The sequence below is a fragment of the Tribolium madens genome, unplaced genomic scaffold (assembly GCF_015345945.1).
Source record: "Tribolium madens isolate multiple individuals breed KSU strain unplaced genomic scaffold, Tmad_KSU_1.1 Scaffold_1;HRSCAF=32;Tcas5.2_LG8, whole genome shotgun sequence".
Lineage (NCBI taxonomy): Eukaryota > Metazoa > Arthropoda > Insecta > Coleoptera > Tenebrionidae > Tribolium > Tribolium madens.
This window is the reverse complement of record NW_025400984.1, coordinates 10,466,593-10,484,694: the sequence shown is the minus strand read 5'-3', so window position 1 is coordinate 10,484,694 and position 18,102 is coordinate 10,466,593. Positions and strand designations below refer to the sequence as shown.

At 33.8% G+C, this 18,102-nt stretch overlaps 3 protein-coding genes across 10 annotated transcripts in view; 1 reads left to right on the top strand and 2 right to left on the bottom strand.

Annotated features, from left to right (window-relative positions):
* Window positions 1-18,102, top strand: part of LOC123016342 — a 53,004-nt gene that overhangs the window by 1,191 nt on the left and 33,711 nt on the right. Inside the window, exons 1-3 of one of the 5 annotated variants that reach the window (XM_044416687.1) lie at window positions 35-369; window positions 4,191-4,273; window positions 14,211-14,255. The gene's annotated coding sequence lies outside the window, so the exon portion shown is untranslated. Of the gene's footprint in view, window positions 1-34; window positions 370-4,190; window positions 4,274-11,282; window positions 11,516-14,210; window positions 14,256-18,102 lie in introns of those variants that run through there. The other 4 variants (XM_044416683.1, XM_044416684.1, XM_044416685.1 and 1 more) reach the window with 4 other exon arrangements.
* LOC123016345 (alpha-(1,3)-fucosyltransferase 7-like) lies at window positions 357-4,253 on the bottom strand. Of its 4 annotated transcripts, none has more exons than XM_044416692.1 (6): window positions 2,629-4,253; window positions 1,699-1,910; window positions 1,501-1,649; window positions 1,205-1,450; window positions 954-1,160; window positions 357-907 (listed from the first exon to the last, which is right to left on the bottom strand). In XM_044416692.1, exons 2-6 carry the CDS (start codon window positions 1,897-1,899, stop codon window positions 448-450), a joined length of 1,263 nt encoding a protein of 420 aa, XP_044272627.1. In that variant the 5' UTR covers window positions 1,900-1,910; window positions 2,629-4,253; the 3' UTR covers window positions 357-447. The 4 variants fall into 4 exon arrangements, with proteins under 4 accessions (XP_044272627.1, XP_044272626.1, XP_044272624.1 ...); XM_044416691.1 differs by having other exon boundaries at window positions 3,996-4,253; XM_044416689.1 differs by lacking the exon at window positions 2,629-4,253 and adding an exon at window positions 2,167-2,576.
* LOC123016349 lies at window positions 7,019-8,621 on the bottom strand. The gene is made up of 5 exons (XM_044416698.1): window positions 8,317-8,621; window positions 7,949-8,175; window positions 7,775-7,896; window positions 7,528-7,729; window positions 7,019-7,478 (listed from the first exon to the last, which is right to left on the bottom strand). Exons 2-5 carry the CDS (start codon window positions 8,152-8,154, stop codon window positions 7,394-7,396), a joined length of 615 nt encoding a protein of 204 aa, XP_044272633.1. The 5' UTR covers window positions 8,155-8,175; window positions 8,317-8,621; the 3' UTR covers window positions 7,019-7,393.

Below are 18,102 nucleotides of genomic sequence, written 5' to 3'. Positions count from 1 at the left end.
ACAATAATTTAAACAGTTCTATGAATTTAATTAATTTAAATAAGTTGATTCAAAAGTAGTCGCATTGTTGCCAACATACCGACATTGAGTGGTGATTATTTGTTTATGATATTATTAATTTATTTATTATTTCCGTTTGCGGTTCAATTAATTTCGTGTCGGGTTCAATTTGTGTGCTTCCAGTTGCATAAAACGCGATAATGACTCACTTTTCGTGTTTATAAAAAATCAGGGTCAGCAACGTAACGGTGCAATAACCCCTGCCATTTTGTGATTTGTGTTTGCGTTGTTTTGTTCGAAAAATGTGTTTTATTAATGTTTTTGTCCTTTGAATTAAGTGTTGGGAGTACGGCAGATCATAAATTAGTGGTAAGTTTTATTTTTCTCATCTCAATTGTACAAAAAACGAACATAACCTAACTCTTTGGATTTGAATAAATAGTTGGTTTATCTGGCGTTCCACGCCGGATAGCAGTCTCGAGTGATGCCCCAAAACTGGCTCAAGTCCTGGTAGACTTTTTTGTGCTTTTGGTTGTAATTGAGGGCCTCACAGACCCTGCAATAGTGGTAAGACTTGGATTGGAAGTACGCGTGCTCGTTCAAGACCTCAAAATCCCCTTTCCACTTGTGATAATTCCGAAATTTGCCCGTTTTGTTCAAATAGAGGATATGTTGGGCGAGGTCTTTGGGGCGGGCGTAGTCCTCGACGTGTAGAAACGAGTGGGGCGGTAGCAACTTTCTGTAGCTCGCCACGGGAGCCCCCATAACAATCGGGATTGAATTCTTCTCGAATGCGTTCCACCAAAGCTTCTCCGTGACGTATTCGTCACAATTGGAGTTTTCGAACGATAAATAGAACAAATATTCGCCGAGTTGGGGACAGTCCTTCTTGAAGTGTCCCGGACACCTACAAGCCCCCATTAACAACGCGTCAAAGCCCCCATTCAAATTACGTTTTGATCGATCCACAGCCCCCATACGTGTCCACCACGATGTGCTTCTGTAACTCTTTCACGTACTCCCAGCGCTTGTTTGTGCCCCCACAATTCGACCCCATAATAGCCACCAACACGTCCCGACGTTTCAAAATTGAGTCCTGTTCGATGGGCGTTTTACGGAGAATTGTGCGCCCATATGGGACCGGGATATCCGCATCCATCCTGAAACAAAGTACAGTAGAGGGCAAAACTAACGCGACTTTTACCGATATGTCATCGACCAATTAAATACTCCGTTGTAGTTTGTGAGGTTATTAGCCGATAGGAAAGTGTGATGGGGGCTCTCGTCGGTCAAAAACGCCCAGATTTGAGACTCGTGTGAGGTGCGTTTGGGGAGATCCCCCGGTTTCATTCGATGCATGTGGAAAATCACTATATCGGCGGTTTTTAACGCCGTTTCGTTATAGGTTATGTGACAGTTTTGTACCGGACAGTCGGAAAAAGGGTTCACACTGAAATTTTCGCTTATCATTTGTTTTCTGATATAGGGTAATTGACTTGCAATTGGTTTCCGTATTGTTTCAAATGTCGGTTTTCGATCGTTTTGCCATATTTCCATACAAAAATCTGGTAATTTCTCTTTGGGTCAGCTATTTGGGGTGGTTCTTCCTCTAAATATAATATTCGTCCTAATACTGATAATTTCGATATCTGAGAATGTTAATTATTTAAAATTTGAATTGATTTTTGATATACCGACTTCGGTTTCGGTTAATCCTCTCCAGTTTTTTCCCGGTTTTTCATTTTTTAGTGTTATTTTTTCTAAAAATAGAGTCGAACGTTGCTCATGATAATCTATAGCTTGAAAATTTGGTTTATTAATTAACATAAGTAAAATTGTTGTTGTCGTGGCTGTGGCTAATAAAATAAACCATTTTCGCTGCGATATCACTACAGCCATAATTACAACACCTAAAACAACATACTCTTACAAACAAATGAATTGTTAAGGTTATATACACCATCAAAATTTTATTGATAATTGTGATAAGAACGTTAAAACCAACCAGAAAGGTAAGAAATAATCTTATCATTTGATATTTACTTTTGCAGTTTTGCGACATTGAGGTTGTGGATTATTTGTTTTAAAAATGTAGTAACACAACTGTCAAATTGTATCACTACACACTTGATTAAAAAAAATGATTTTTTGTGTGTTAATCCTTACCTTATTTCGACATTTTGTAGGAACAATTCTATCACAGATTAAAACTATTAAAATGATTTTGTTTATCGAATTGTTATTTTCATATTTTCACTTTTTTAGACCTTTGACACAAATATCTGTTTCCGTTTTATTATCTTATGTCATATCGTCGGTGGTGTTTAACACAAACTGTTTAATATTTACGATAAATAAAACTTTTACTTCGTAACTGGTTTATCTTTGTATGTGTGGCGTATGTGTGTGTGTGTGAGTACGTTTTGTAATAGTTGAGTTAATTAATGTGCAACCAGCAGCAGCAGCATTACCAACCTTGACACTTTTACTCATAAATTAGAGTAATGTGACTTAGACGAAATCTGCATAGCCTTGATATACTTTATTAAATGATTGGTAACGCTTGTATTTATTATAAAGAAAAATCAAAAATGGCGCGTCATTTAAACAGTTGAGTGACATACTCACGTTGATTGGTTTTTCATGTTGGGGTTGCCATAGAAACCGATTTCTGTAACACCGCAAGGTTGCTTTCACTGTTTTAACATTATTGATCGTACACACAGGCGACTTGGTTTCTTTTCAGAATTTTAATAGCTAATTATTACGTCACATGAAACAACTGATGATCACTATTGTCGTAATTTCGATTATTGACCAATGAAAACGCTCACTTCGAACCAATCAATAAAAGTTTTAGGTCACTAGATAATTGTCAAAAATTGTGCAATTTGAGTAAAAAATGTAGCATTTCACAGTTCCGCTTTTTCCTATTATTATTATTAACGTTATGTCATCCGTTACGGTTTAATAATAATGAGTTGCACTTTTTTTTCTTTAAGTTGACGATGTTGAAACTGCATTTTGCATAAAAACTTAGCCGGTCTGAAGGTTAAGTGAAACTTTTATTAAACACAGGAAAGATGATAGAAGTTGGCTGGGGATTTAAATACAAAAAAAAGAATGACATTGGAGTATATTACACTATTCAGATTTACAACAATCAAGGATAAGTGTTTTTACAATAATTTGAATGGAATTACAAGTTGCACAACCCCAATCGTGACAAAAAAACAAAAAAAAAAAAACATGACGTCAACAACCCTGAATTGATGATGGGTTATTATAAGTCAAATAATCAAGCAGGCTACAATACTCAAGGTCACATTTTGCATTTATCTGTGGGCGTACTAGAATAAATCGAAAAAATTCGATCGCGCCCTGTAATTACCCTGAATCCGATAAATAAACAAACCGGCTTTGAAAAAAAAAAAAAAAACTTGATTCGTAATTAGATCGCGGGGGTTGGTCGGGGGGGAGTAATTGTTTGTTTACACGGTTGTTAGTCGGGTCTTAGTAGGCTTGGTGCGTGTTCTCGTCTCGCTCTCGCACCATCGACGATAGATTAAAGATAATGTGACTAGACAAGGATGTCGGCTTTGGTGTGACAGTGAGGGAAGATCTTGTTAGCGTGAGTTATAGCCACCAGTGGCGGTGTGTCTCTTTTTCACGCATTTTTTTCGGTATCAAGTCGGCTTTGTTACGTCATTTCTTAGACATTTGACATAAATGAAGTGAAAAATTGTGATGGAAGTGTCAAATTTTGACACTGGTGGTGTAATTAGCCAGTCATGTGACTGTATAAATCGTTGGTGGGACGCCACTGTTAACCAGATGGACCACGACGAAAAAGAGTAAGGAGGCTGGGTTAGTCAACTGTTTTCAAAGCTCGACATAGGGCCACCTACGATCGCGTGAATGTGTTGTGAAGTTTGTTTTTAGGGTTATTTGTGTCAATTTGTGACAACTTGACGGTTAAAAAAAAAACTACTCACCCTATGATCGCATCTCGATGCTAACTGTAAAACTCTTAATTCTCCTGAAGGTTTTATCCGATCGTTGCATTATGCAAAAGTGCATTAGCATCATTGTTGAGTCACTAAATGGTGTCATTTATTGTGTCTTCAAATCCTAAAGAGTTGCAATTGCTAAATCTGAATGTCGCAAATGATTTATTATTATTGTTTTAGGGCTACAGAAATGGTGAGACTTCCACATGTCGCGACGTCTGCCCTCGACACATTGCCGCACTACTTCTGATAATCCTTATCAGGTAAGTGGCTTTTTTTCGAATGCATCTGGTAAGTGGGAACAGAGACGTATTCCTATCTTTTATTTCCAAGTCTCCGAAATACCCACGAAAAGAATCTTAACATTGTTGAACATCGGCCAAAAACAATACGGAAGATCGGATTACTCGGAGATAATTGCTCTTTTAAAATCCGACACGCGATGCATTGCCAACGCGGGAAACAATTTTTTTTTCACAAACAAGCTCAGATTTTGTATTTTGTTTTTTTGTTGTCAATTTACAACATAAAAGAACACTGTTAACTATACAGGGTGATTCAAAATGGTCATTAATTGTCAAGTTTTGACAGCTGACAATCTTGAATTACGTTAGAAAGAAAAAAAAAATGAAAATTGACATTGACATATACTGAAATTCGAATTATTTTATTGTAAAAATAAAGAATAATGGATTCAATTTAACACAAATGTGATTATTAAGTGACATTTCTTCCATCTCTTGTGCAACTGTGCACTTTTTGGCTACTGAAACAATAGTAATTTTTTTTTTTAATGTTTAACGTTAAATATCTTTTTAGTTATTGATTATAAACACTTAAAAGTTAATAATTTTAGAATAACAATTTAATAATCTTTTAAATGCAAAAACCATAAATAGGTGTTCCATTTAAATTTTTTCAGTTATTGAACTTTTAACAAACGCCTTCATTTTTTTACCTTTGCAAATGCAACACACTAAAAAAATGTTACAACCTCCTTATTGCTTGTAGTAAAAAAATATTTTTAGATGTCTTAGTTTTTGTGTAATAAATTTTTAAAAAGTGCTTGTTTTCGTCAAAAAACCGTCTTATTTTTAAAACTAAGCAAAATCGACCAATAAAAGATTAGTTTAAAAACATTGTCATCGAAATCTACATCCAAAAACGCAAAGAAATATATGGTGTTTCATTAAAAAAAAAACAAAAGTTTGTATTGTCTTATTTTTGAGACACGCTGTATAGTTGAAAATAATTTTAAGCGATGGACTAGATTAGTTTCTATCAATGTCCTATATATATATATATATATATATATTTTTAAATTCTATCATTTAATTCCAATCATTAGAAAAAGAAAGTAAATATTAGGAATTATGCTACTTAACAAAGATGGAGATATTATAGTCACGTGGTGTATGGCAAAAAAGCACTCAAGTCGAAACTATCATTTTAAGTTTTTTTTTTATTCTATGCATTTTTTGACAACTTTTGCTTGATTTAATAAATTTACATTGTAGAATGTATTTTTATTAATACCTCCAAATTGATTTATCTATTATTATTATGTATTTTTGTGCAATTAAATGAGATTGGGTTAATATTTGCATTAGTATTAAAATTTAGTTAGTGCGAATTGGGATATTACGAAAATTTCTATTGTCTTTGTTTCGAGAATTAAGTGAAATTTGAACGATAAAAAGTTAAATCGAGAAGGCTGCGGCGTAAATATTTATTAAACTCTTGCCAACTGCAATAAAATAATGAACCCTAATAAAATTTTCATTGTTTCGTTGTTATTTTCCTTGCAACAAGTAGATTATTATTTAACTGTCTATTGTGCGGTTTATTGTTTTATTTTATGTAAACTAATATTAATATTTTTACCTTGAAAGAAAAAAAAACTAAAAATGTTTTTTATGGCTCTAATTTCATCGTTTTTATTTCACCTCCCAATCATTTCTACGTTAATGGTGTAATTCAAGAGTCCTTCTTTGTCCTTTTATCCTTTCATTACGTCTCTGAGTATAATTGAATAAAGCGAGCGGTGTGTTTGTCTCGGCGATTTATTTTTAGATTGTGTGAAATTTTAATCGTTTTTTAGCCGACAACACTCCCCACACCGCATGGTTGCACCCACCATCACCCCCGTGGGCCCCCTCATCGTAATGGGCATATTGTTATCGATACGGCCCTGAGCGATGACACATTGACAGATAGTTACGACCATTACAAACACTATGCCAGCTTTTCGGAAGAAAGCGACGACTGCCGGAGGATTTCCCGGAATTCTCGAAAACTCCGGGAGAATCCGACCGTGCACAGGGTATACCCCCAGGGATTGTACCAAGAAGTGCCAACACAACAAATGTAAAATCTGAAATCCCCCAAACGCAAATATTTTAGTGTGATTTTGTAGTGATATGCCTCGACGGCCCCAAAGCTCGATGAGTTCGGGCGTGACCAGCGCCATTGTTGATGGTTGCGGTGGTAAATGTCAAACGTTCGAAAATGTTTGCTATTTTTTTCTACAGTTGGTATTCATGATGGGGATTTTAATTGGCGTCAGTTTGTGTATTGCCGGTCTGGTTTTGCGTAAATCGGCCGCGAGGAATTTACAGGTTTTGGTCTATATTGGGATTTTGTTGGGGATTGTCAGTGGCGTGCTATTGGGGATCCAGTGGAATGCGCGTCATGTCGCCAAAAAGCGAAAAATGGCGGTGAGGAATGCGAAAAGGGGGCCAATTCCACTCGAGACGCTCCCGCCAAGGGGGCACGTGCCTATGATTGCGGTACAGGAGGGGCAAAGGTGACGGATTAAAATAGTGGGGGATTGGAAATGACAGGTGTGTTGCAGGGTTGTACCGCAGGTTTTGAGGCCCATGCATGACCAACAGGGAATTCCCTGGTGGAGACGCAAGGATCTTATCTAAGACTGACGTGTACAAATTGTATATAGGATATTTTTTCTACCTCTTCGTATTGAAGTCTAGTCTAGGAATTAAACACAATTCTGTTACGGAAATTTATTTAATAAGAAAAATTATAAGTACAACGAATGTTTGTAAATTTGTTTAAAACAGCCGTTTTTTTCATACAACCTATAAATAAATTACGTTAAAACTAAATAAATGCAGTCGTCATGTCTTTTAAGTACGGAATTTTTTATATTACGAACCAGCGTAATTTTTTTTTTTTCTACAATACACACAAGTGCGATATTTTTCTTGGTTGGGGTTTCCCCGAATATTTTTTAAATAATTTTTAAGCGGAAGCATTCGTTTCTCGTCACAGTTATTAATCATGTAAGCGGTGATAGTGTGTATAAAACTAAAAAAATGAGATAAAAAATACATTTTATACAAATGTAGAATCGTGGACGTGACTTAAGTCTCTTCATGGGCGGATGGGTTCAAAGGACGTAAAACAATCCGGGGGTCACTCTCAACCATACGGTCCGTATCTTCAATCCTACAAGAAAAAGTAGAAAAAAAATTGTATGCGACTCGTGTGTGCTCACTCTTTATTTTCCTGCGGCATTAATTTACTTTGTTCGGTGTCTTCCTGCGCCGGCTGATAGGCCACTTCCGAGACAGGGGCGTATTGGGCCGAAACTAGGAAATCGGTGGAGGGATTAACAGTAAGGGCTTGTCCCCCCGAACCATTCAAATGGTCTTTGGCGTTTCTCCAACAAATCCGGCGTGTGAGCCGCATGAAAAACACTTTAGTCAAAATGAGCGAGTCCGGTCCTGTGTAAAAATATTTACCAAAGAGAAGTATTGATAGTGCGAAAAATATTGCTCCAAATATTGTGATTATGAGATAGAGATCTTCTTTATCTTCGGGGGTGTCCGAGTACCCCATGGCGCCGTGTATGAGCATGACGAGGCTGCAACAACCGGGGGGCTGTGAGACAGTCGTGGGGTGTTTGTGGGGCTTACCCGAGCGAGAAGGAGGCCACACTCGACGTGATGAGCACCACGGGGAGGAGATTCCGGGGGGGTAAGCAGGTGAGGCCGCAGGGGCGCCTCGCGGCTTGACTCATCGACGCCAAGTAGCTGATGGGGCGGTCCTGCCACCGCTCCTGGGGGCCATTGGCCTCGTAAGTGACCGTTGTGGGTTGATAAACGGCGCTGCTTTGCGACATTTCGTTAAATCTCCAATTTCGCTGAAGACAAAGAAGTCAAAGTGAGGTTATGTCACTTAATGTCAAAATAAAATGCTCCAATTTCACTATTTCGCAATACCAATGCACGAAATTCACGTAATTATGGGAATTTTGGACGTTTTTGGGCTGGTTTACACTCACCGGGCCGTTTCATTCGTACGATTCGATGCACTTTGACAGATGTCAAATGTAGGGACACTGGCGCGACTTTTTCGAAAGAAAAATAGCCCCAAAACGGGTTTTTCTATTTCATATTCAAGGTTCGAGCGACTGAAAAGGTGGACTCGACACAATTGGTGCTTCCGCAGGTGGAACCAGTGGCGTCACGTGAAGAAGGGGTGAGGGAAGCACGACGATGATTTATCGCAGACGGCTGCTGTCATTGACCCGTCAATCATAATAAATTATGGAAAAAACAACAATTTTGTATGTTTTTTGGCCTAGAAATATGGTAAACAGTAAACAACACCCATTCGACAAGAATTAACAACATCGACGCCGCTGAACGGCGATGAGTCACCGCAAAAGAGAAACGGCGCTTTCCATCGAGTGCTCGAAAAAAACATTGATACTTGATTTGTTTCGTTTAAAACATTTGAATTTTTTTGGTCTCGTGATCTGATTTCGAAAAAAAAAAGAAAAACAGTGAGTGGGGTGGAAAATAGCATAATTGTCACCAAGGTCACAACATCATGAATATTAATAATGCTAAAAATAGCAACTACTACGACTTAATTCGGTTTTATCACATTTTTCGCCTCAATGAAATCGATTGTCATATGACAGGTTTTTGCGGAAAATTACAGTGTGAGGAAAATTTGAATCATTTTTAGTGTTTGGGGTTTTTTGATTTGGGAAATTGAAATAAAACTATTTATTTTACAAAACAAACTATATGTTTATGGTGTCTAGACTAACACTGTGTACATATTGGTATTTTCTACTACTGTTTACTTTTTATATTTGTAAACAAAATCATGTAAATAAAATAAAGCAACACAAATTCAAACCGATTTCAAATGATATCCTGAAAGGTATTAGACGTAAAAGAAATATGAAAACGACTTGGGGCTATATTAAATCGATTCCGGTTGCTCCGGACGCCCGGAATACTAGAATCGTAGCACATATTATGTTTTTGACCATTTCTTACATTCCTAGAGGTCTTAAAAACTTGAAAAAGTGCATAAAACGTTATAGGGTTAAGTTTAAAAAATTACGAATTTTTTGAGTTTTTGATAGTAACATCGTAAAAATAGTCAATTTACCTTAAGTCGCAAAAACATTTATATGGTTTTTTAGACGTAAAATTACCCGCTGAACACGATGCAACAAATTAAAATTCCCTACGATGTATAGTTTTTGAGATATTGAGTAATAAAGTTAAGAATAAGATTAGAAGCGTATTTTGTAAATTGCGGCAAAATTTATCGCAATGATATAATATTTTGACGCAAACCTATGTAAAATGTTCCGGGGAATCGATTGACGTTAAAAAAACTGCAAAATTCCTAATAGTTTTGAAGTTATAGTCGGATTTATATTTTCAATACTTTTGACTTTATCAGAAATTTTCTCGATAACTATTCATCGTAGAGCACTGAACATTTTAATATATGATAGAAAATTCAATTTTCTATCCAACGGTACCAAATATAAGAGGTTATCTCCAATAAGTCTGGAGTTATTGCCATTAGACCGCTCCGGATACCAAAAATCGACCAAAATCTCGACGATAAACAAAAAAAAAATTATCTTTAAAATTGATCTATTTTACGTTTTTTACATTTCTAGAGGTCTTATAGACTCAAATAAGTGCATAAAATGTTATTGGGTCAACTTTCAAAAATTTTGAATTTTTTGAGTTTTTGAAGGTTTTAAATCGTAAAAATAGTCAATTTACTAAAAATCGTAAAAACGGTTTAAATATGGTTTTCTAGACGTAAAATTACTCGCTGAACACGATTCAACTAGTTAGAATACTCTACGCTGCATAGTTTTTGAGATATTGAGTAATAAAGTTAAGAATAAGGCTAAAAGTAAAAGCACTATATCCGATTTTGACCAAAAATCAACATTTTTTGATTCTTATGAAAAACTAGTACTATATGTAAAATTAACCGGAGAACACGCCTGTARAAACCCTGTTGACCTAAGACTAATAGTTTTTGAGATATTAATTTTTTTTTGGAAAAAACTAAAAATGGCTCTGTACCCGGAACCATATCCCGAAGCGACTTCCGGTTTGCGCCATTAAATAGATAATTTTAGGCTAATTTTAACGGTTTTTAGCTTTTTGCTCCAAGTCTTATAGTTTCGTAGAAAAACGCGTTTAAAATTTCACAATTTTGACAATTTTTACTTTTTGAACGACGACTACGGCCAAACTATTAGACTTATATAATATTTTGACCTAAACATATGTAAAATGTTCCGGGGAATCGATTGGCGTCAAAAAAACTGCAAAATTCCTAATAGTTTTGAAGTTATAGTCGGATTTATATTTTCCATACTTTTGACTTTATCAGAAATTTTCTCGATAACTATTCATCGTAGAGCACTGAACTTTTTAATGTATGATAGAAAATTAAATTTTCTATCCAACGGTACCAAATATAAGAGCTTATCTCCAATAAGTCCGGAGTTATTGCCATTAGACCGCTCCGGGTGTCAAAAATCGACCAAAACTCGACAAAAATCAAAAAAAATTTTGACTTTAAATTTTTTTTACATTTCTAGAGAAAAATTTTATATAGTAGTTATAAGTATAGTAGTCCTTAATAACAAAACGGTCACGTTTTGTGTCAATAGAGATATAATTTTATACTCGAGCCTTGTGCCCCCTTGTCAAAACTCCCACGCCACTGGCGCTGAATTCTTCACCGATAAGACAGAATTCTTTGTCGGTTAGAAATCAGCGCGTGTTGTAGAGGTCATCGCCGATGTAGTAAAATTCCCTTCGGCGCATTCTTCGAATTCGAATCGGGCGCGATATCGACTCGCCCTACCGCCGAAAAGGAAGAAGAGTGGCGGCGGCGGTGGCGGCGGCGGCGGGCGGGMCAGCAAGAGACCTAAACTCGCGCACACGATGTGTTACCACCCCTCTATTTATGTCAGTTTGGCGCCCCGTTCTCGATGAGGGCCTTGCCTGCTCCCTGCTAAGACACACACTTCACCACCGTATTATACCTCTAATTAACTCTCTCTTTCATTCACTGAAAAAATTATTTAACAAGCGAGTGACTGACGAGTGAACGAGCTTTAATCTCTCAGTGATCAAGTGTGGATCCTCTACTCTCTTATTAACATCTATCTAATCTCACACTTCTCTTCTGACAAGGTAAATTTTTCGCCGGCTTAGAGACAATCCCATGGAATCTGAGCAACAACACCAATTATTTACGATAATTGGCCGATAATTACCACAATCCACAACTCGTTTCATTCATTTTTAACATCGGTATCGATTTTTACAACACTATTAAACGAGATTTTTTTCAATATTTGTGTTGGCCTCACTGTAGTTTGGTAATTTATATTTTACGGCTGTTGCAGTTGGTACAAGTGGAATTTATGACACAATTTCATTTTTATTGCGTTTTAGTAGGGACATAAAAAGTTACATTTATTTAGTTGGCCCTACTGCAAAAACTCGAACCGGAATTATTAATTTTCTTGTTTGTTTCAGATCGAGGTCAGATTATCGAACAATCAATCAGATTATCTCAAGTTTAGTTTTTTTTTTGTTTATTAAATGTTGTCGGCCTGATCAAAAGCCAGTTTAAAATTTTCAATAGGGATTATGCAGATTGGGGTTTGCTGCCAACATGATTAATTGCACACGAAACAGATTTAAATATTTTACTCCCCAAAAATGGAATTAATCATGTTGGCAACAGTGTAGTGTAGTTTAATTCGATTTTTAATTGTGGCACCAATTATGCAAATGTGTTTTGATGACTCCCCGAATACAAACAATTTGAATTAAATTAATCGTAATTAGAATCATCGAGCAATTTCGTTGATGATTTAAATTGAATGAAAACATCCTTTCATAATTTATTTGACACTTATCGATCCCACTCTACAGGGTGTGTCAGAACTCGCACATTCCAAGTATGATAAGATACCAGGAACATGGAGAAAATGTTTAAAAAATTCTATCTGTCCAAAAATTCTGACATTTATTTATTTTTTTAAATAGAAACCTACCACAATTGTTGCTGTGCAAAAAATTTTTTTGATTAAAGTTCCAGTTTTTTTTGGAAATTAATAAATGTTTAAAGGTTATAAAGAAGCGATATTATATAAAAAAAAAATATTTTAATTAATTGTTTAAACTCTTGAGATTAGCGTACCACTCCATGGCCGGTGGAAAAAAGTTATGACAACAGATTAAATTTATAATTTTTTTAACATAAATTGTAACATTTTCAATAAATATTTTTGTACATTTATAAAATGCATAAACATATCTTTGTAAAACAACAAATAAAAATATGATAATCTCAAAAGTTTAAACAATTTATTAAAAAAAATATTTTGGCATTGCTCCTTTACAACCTTTAAACATTTATTAATTTATTTCCGAAAAAAAACTGGTGGTTTACTTAAAAAAATTCTTTAATTTTTGTAAGTCAAATATTTTATTAACAAAAAAATGTGAGGTTTACAAAAAAAAAAATTGCACAATTCTTGCAACAAGCTCGTCGTAAGTATAAACAATTAATTAATATTCTTTTTTTTTGAATAGCATTTTTAGCCATTGCACACCTATAAATTTATTTGCCAAAAAAATTGATTGTTTTGCCAGAATAAAATCGTTTCCAGACTTTTGGACCAGCCTGTATGTTTTTCATAATTATTTAGTAAAGGTACAAAAATTTGGCTAATGAAGGCCACAAATAACATTAAACAGTGTTACAATTTAAGGATACAGCTTCCTTGTTTCCTCTTCTAATAGCCTGCAGCGAAAAAATTGGAAAATTATTTTTCCAACAAATATAAATAGTCAAATTGCAAAATTTAATCTCTCATAACTTCGAAATTTTTATCGATAAAATTTTTACTATGTTCCTGGTATTTTACCTTATATGGCATTTTTCTCTGGGGCGCGAGTTCTCCCGCACCCTGTATTTTTTATTATTATTTTTTTAAATTCTTTCGAGCGTTTAAGCAGATTTTGAGTAAAAAGAACTCCAGTTTTTTTTTTTGAGATTTTACTAAACTGAACCGAAATCTCACGAATAAAGTAAAAAATTAGGTCAAAAATTATATTATTTTTGTTTTTTTTGGACGTTTTAGTACTGATAAAAACGCAATCATTTTGAAAAATATGTCAAAAACAAACTAAAAAATCACAAAGTTAGGTCAAGGAGTTGACGTTTATTTTTAATTTTGAAAAAATAATATAAGAATATCATCATATTAAGTCAAAAATAACACATTTTTACCTTTTTCGGTCGTTTTCAGACGTTTTTCATCCTGAAACGTCAATTTTTTTCTGAAAATTTTATAGAAAATTTTTCAAATTAGTTCGAAATTAACATTTTTTGCCTTTTTTGGGTATTTATTTTTTGCCATTTGACATTTTTTTATGTTTATTTAATGATACTGATAATTCTCATATCTTGGAAATTCTTATAGATAACATTTTTTCCATGTCCTGGTACGCATTTTTCTCTGGGGCGCGAATTCTGGCGCACCCTGTATAATTTTAATTTGTCTTGATTTCATCCAATTTACTAATTTTGGTAATTAAGAAATGAAACTTTCATGTCGTTAAATATTTAATCCATGGGCCATTTTATTTATTATTGACACGTTTGCCAACATTAGAAAAACATCTCGAGCTCATCATTACAAGCAAAAAACCTCTGAACGCATCAAAAATCCTGTGTATAATTCATGGTAGTTCTTGATGGGCCTCGACACGCGACGATATCGACGCCGAAATGTTTGGTCGAAATCGGGGGAATAACCCACTTCAACCACTAGATCTGTTCCTAATTTCAAGGTCGTTTGTTTTGTTCCAGGTGTTTCGCCCCTAACCTTTGCACTGGTATTTGTGGTCGCATTCGGTAAGTGTTATTAATAGATGCGCCTTGAACTTTGACGAGAAAAGGCTTCCACTTTTGACCACTTTTTATTAGGGGATGCACCCGAATATCGATTTTGAGTGCTGCCAACCGGACAATTTCACTAATCCAAAAAGTATAATTCATTAATGACATTTCATGTCGTTGCCAACTACGTGTTTACTCAATGAATGTAAACACTGTTGTTTTTTTTATTTCGCACCTATGCAGACGTTTCAGTTTGAAGTGAATTGTGTTGGTAGCAGTGTATTTCTTGACTATGCTGATCAGAGTTGGGGTGAGTTGATTTCTCTAAGTTGGCACTAGCGAAAAATATATATCGATACTTAAAAAATCGATGTTTTTTATTGAAAAAAAAAATCATTTACATAAAACATAAAAAAATACAAATACAAAACATATTTCTTTCAATTCTTGCATAAAACATAAACAAATACAATCAACAAACACAAAATTTAACCACCTACGTCACTTCATCATGGAAAAACATCGAATTCTTCATACATCGAATTTAAATTTTATCGAATGAAATTTTAAAATTAAAAAAAATTAAAGATAAAAATAATTAACTGAACCAAGTTCTATGTATCGAAGTAAAAACATCGATATTTAAAAAAATACTTACACATTTTTAAATCGATGTTTTATTTGACCAATATTCGATGTTTGAAAAACATGATTGCTAATTTTGCGTGATATAACAAGTTGGCTTGTGTCATTTTGTGATTATTAAATGTCACTCGTTTGGTTTAATTATGGAGGAGTATTATAGTAGCGATGAAGAGATCGCCTGGGGTGCTTTAACGTTGAAAGAAGTGAAAAAAGAGCTAGAAAACGAACCGAGAAAAATCGAACGGAGACACAGCGATTTGGGGCGATATTCTTTGCAAAAACGAATCAAAGGTAAAGAACTCGCAGATGTGAGCAACTTTATTGGAAATTTCAAAAAGGGGGACACTTTGTCCGATCCAAACATGGCCGTGAAATTTAAGAAACCTTCAAAATCAGCCAAGAAAACCCCCAAAAATAAGTACGATTATGTTGTCAGTCCTGTTGCGAGATACATAAAAACTAGGGATTTTTGGCTGGATAAGGATAATGTTGGCAGTGTCAACAAGAAATTAACATACAAAAACCATTAATTGTACGTTTTCTTTCAATTAAATGCATTTCTTAATGTTGGTATTATTGTTATCAAGAGATTGCTATCACGTCCATTCAGAATTTTCTAATTGATTTTCAACTAATTAGGTCAGTTGTGTTACAATCACGCAAAGGTTCGTCTAGTGACGTAATTTACACAAGGTTGGTGCCACTGTACTCAAATATTAAATATCCAAACTTCGTTATTTAATTAACCCGACCCCAAACATTTTTTAATTAATTAAATAAAAATAAGGTTGGTAATACTGAATTATCATTGTTATTTGTTGTTTGCTTTAATAACAAACAAGGTTGCCAACACAATAAAATTAGCATTGTTAACAAAATAAAACGGAAAAGTGTGGTCGGATTTGTATGCAAAATTTTAAGAGCGGTCGGATTTGTATGCAAAATTTTTTTCGATTGTGGCGCCGTCGTTTTAATCGTGAAAGTTTGATTTCCTTCCGTCTTTCGAACATATGCCGTTTAGTAAAGCACCGCCTTATTACAATAAAGATATTAATCGTATTATAACTCGGTTAATTAAGCGAGGCCTGAATTCCATTGAGTGCGTTCCATGTAACGTAAACAATTGCTGTCGTTTTGCGCAAATATTATCCCTCTCGTGGGAATAATCGTTTTGAGCGCGCGAAATTTCAAATTGGAAACAATCCATTTAAATAATTATTTCTTGGGATGCTATACATCTTCGTTTTAACTTTTAATTATTGTAAGTAGCTCGACGGGACGCTAACTTTTGTGTTCTCGTGATGTAATTTCAACTTTTTAACTAACGGCCCAATTAGACTGAAAGTTTTCAAGTTTTCATTATTGATCACGAGATGTGTGTTAAGTAGGCATGGAAATCAAACGACTGACACGCCTGCTTCGATGCGCGTTAATTACGTATTGTCGGTTGTATATGTTCGAATTTCACAAGTGATATTGCATTTTTAAAAGGGGAACGTTTCGATAACGATTCGATAAAAGGCGACGGTTTGAAACATTCTTACATTCATATTTTATTCAAGAAAAATCCGGGCGCAAAATACGGGGGAATTACATCGGTAATATCAATATCATATAAGATATTGAGTGAATCTGGGAGAGATTTAAAACTCTTTTTTAGAGTTCTTTTTTTAAATAAAAAAATTGGAAATGTTACAATTTAGTTGCTGATTTCTTAATTTAATATTAATTGCCATGTTTTGTCATGAAACAGAAAGTAACTAAAACGATGAAAATTTGGTAAAAAACCGTCGTTTTTTTTTCATGTGTCATGCCATTGGTGTTTTTAACAAATTGCGTGAGTGAGAGTAAGATAAAAAATCAACTAAAATGACCAAAAACTATAAAAATACAACAAAAATCTCCTTTAAAAATAAACAAAAAGTTAAAAGTTAAAAAAGTAATAAATAGCTTCCACTTTTTTTGTGGGTTTTACTTGAAAAAATAAGAATGAATATAAGAAAATAATCTTATTGAATCAAAAAACATTAAATGGCAAAAAGTAGCGAAGAAGAGGTTCGTCAAAAATTTTCTCAAGTTTTCACTTCATTTTGTAAACTAACAAAAAAAAAACCCTAAAACGCCGAAAAATTCAACAACAAAAAAGACATGAATTTTGTTAATTTTGATATTTTGAAAAGTTTCGATCGAAATTTTTATATTTGAGCATTTTTCTATTTACATTTCATTCATTTTTCCCAAAATAAATGTGAAAATGTGATTTTTCGTTACAGAAACATTACTTCTGTTCTGCCATTTTTAATTTAAAAAAGTTACAAAAATGCAATTTTTAATAAATTTGAGATAAAAAAAATAAAAAACCAAATTTAATGAATTTGTGAAGCTGTAAAGTGTTTGTTTTCATAAGAAACACTAAGAATGTTGAAAAAAATTACAAATTTTTAGATTAAAACTGTTTTTAACTATTTCTGTTCAAATAAATCATAAAAATATTAATTTTTTGACTCAAAAACACAAATTTTAATTGTAAATAAATCGTTTTTAAGAAGATTTTTCAAAATTTTTGATGTTAGGCCGTTTGTGAAGTGCGCTCAGTACTGGCAACTTTGTTTAAAAAAAGTGTTGCAAACTAATAATTTTTAATAATTTTTTTTTGTGACTTAAAAAAAAACATTTTTTTAAAAAAGAAATTGTTCTATTTTATTTTCTGACAAAAATTATTTTTTTTAACTTCAGTAATGCAAACCTTGCCCTCGTAAGCACAAATGGACACAAATTTTTATAAAAATAATTAATGAAATCAGAAAAACAAGTATTTATTGCGCTTATGGAACAAAAAAAGTGTCCAATTGCAAAATTTTATCAAAAAAAGTGTTTTTAAATAGAGCGAGACTTTGGAACTTAGAACCCTTTCTTAAAGTATTTTTTTAAATAAAAAATTTGAAATGTTTCAATTTAATATTTGTTAATTTGACATTGTCATATTTTCTCATAAAATAAAAGCAACTAAAACGATTAAAATTCGATAACAAACGGTCGTGAAACCAATAAAACTAAACAAATAAGAAACCTTAAAACGCCGAAAAAATCAACAAAAAGGTTGAAAAGACATTCATTTTGTTAATTTTGACATTTTGAATAATTCCGATCGAAATTTTTATATTTGAGCATTTTTCTAAGAAGTTATTTCATAATTCTCAAAATAAGTGTGAAAATG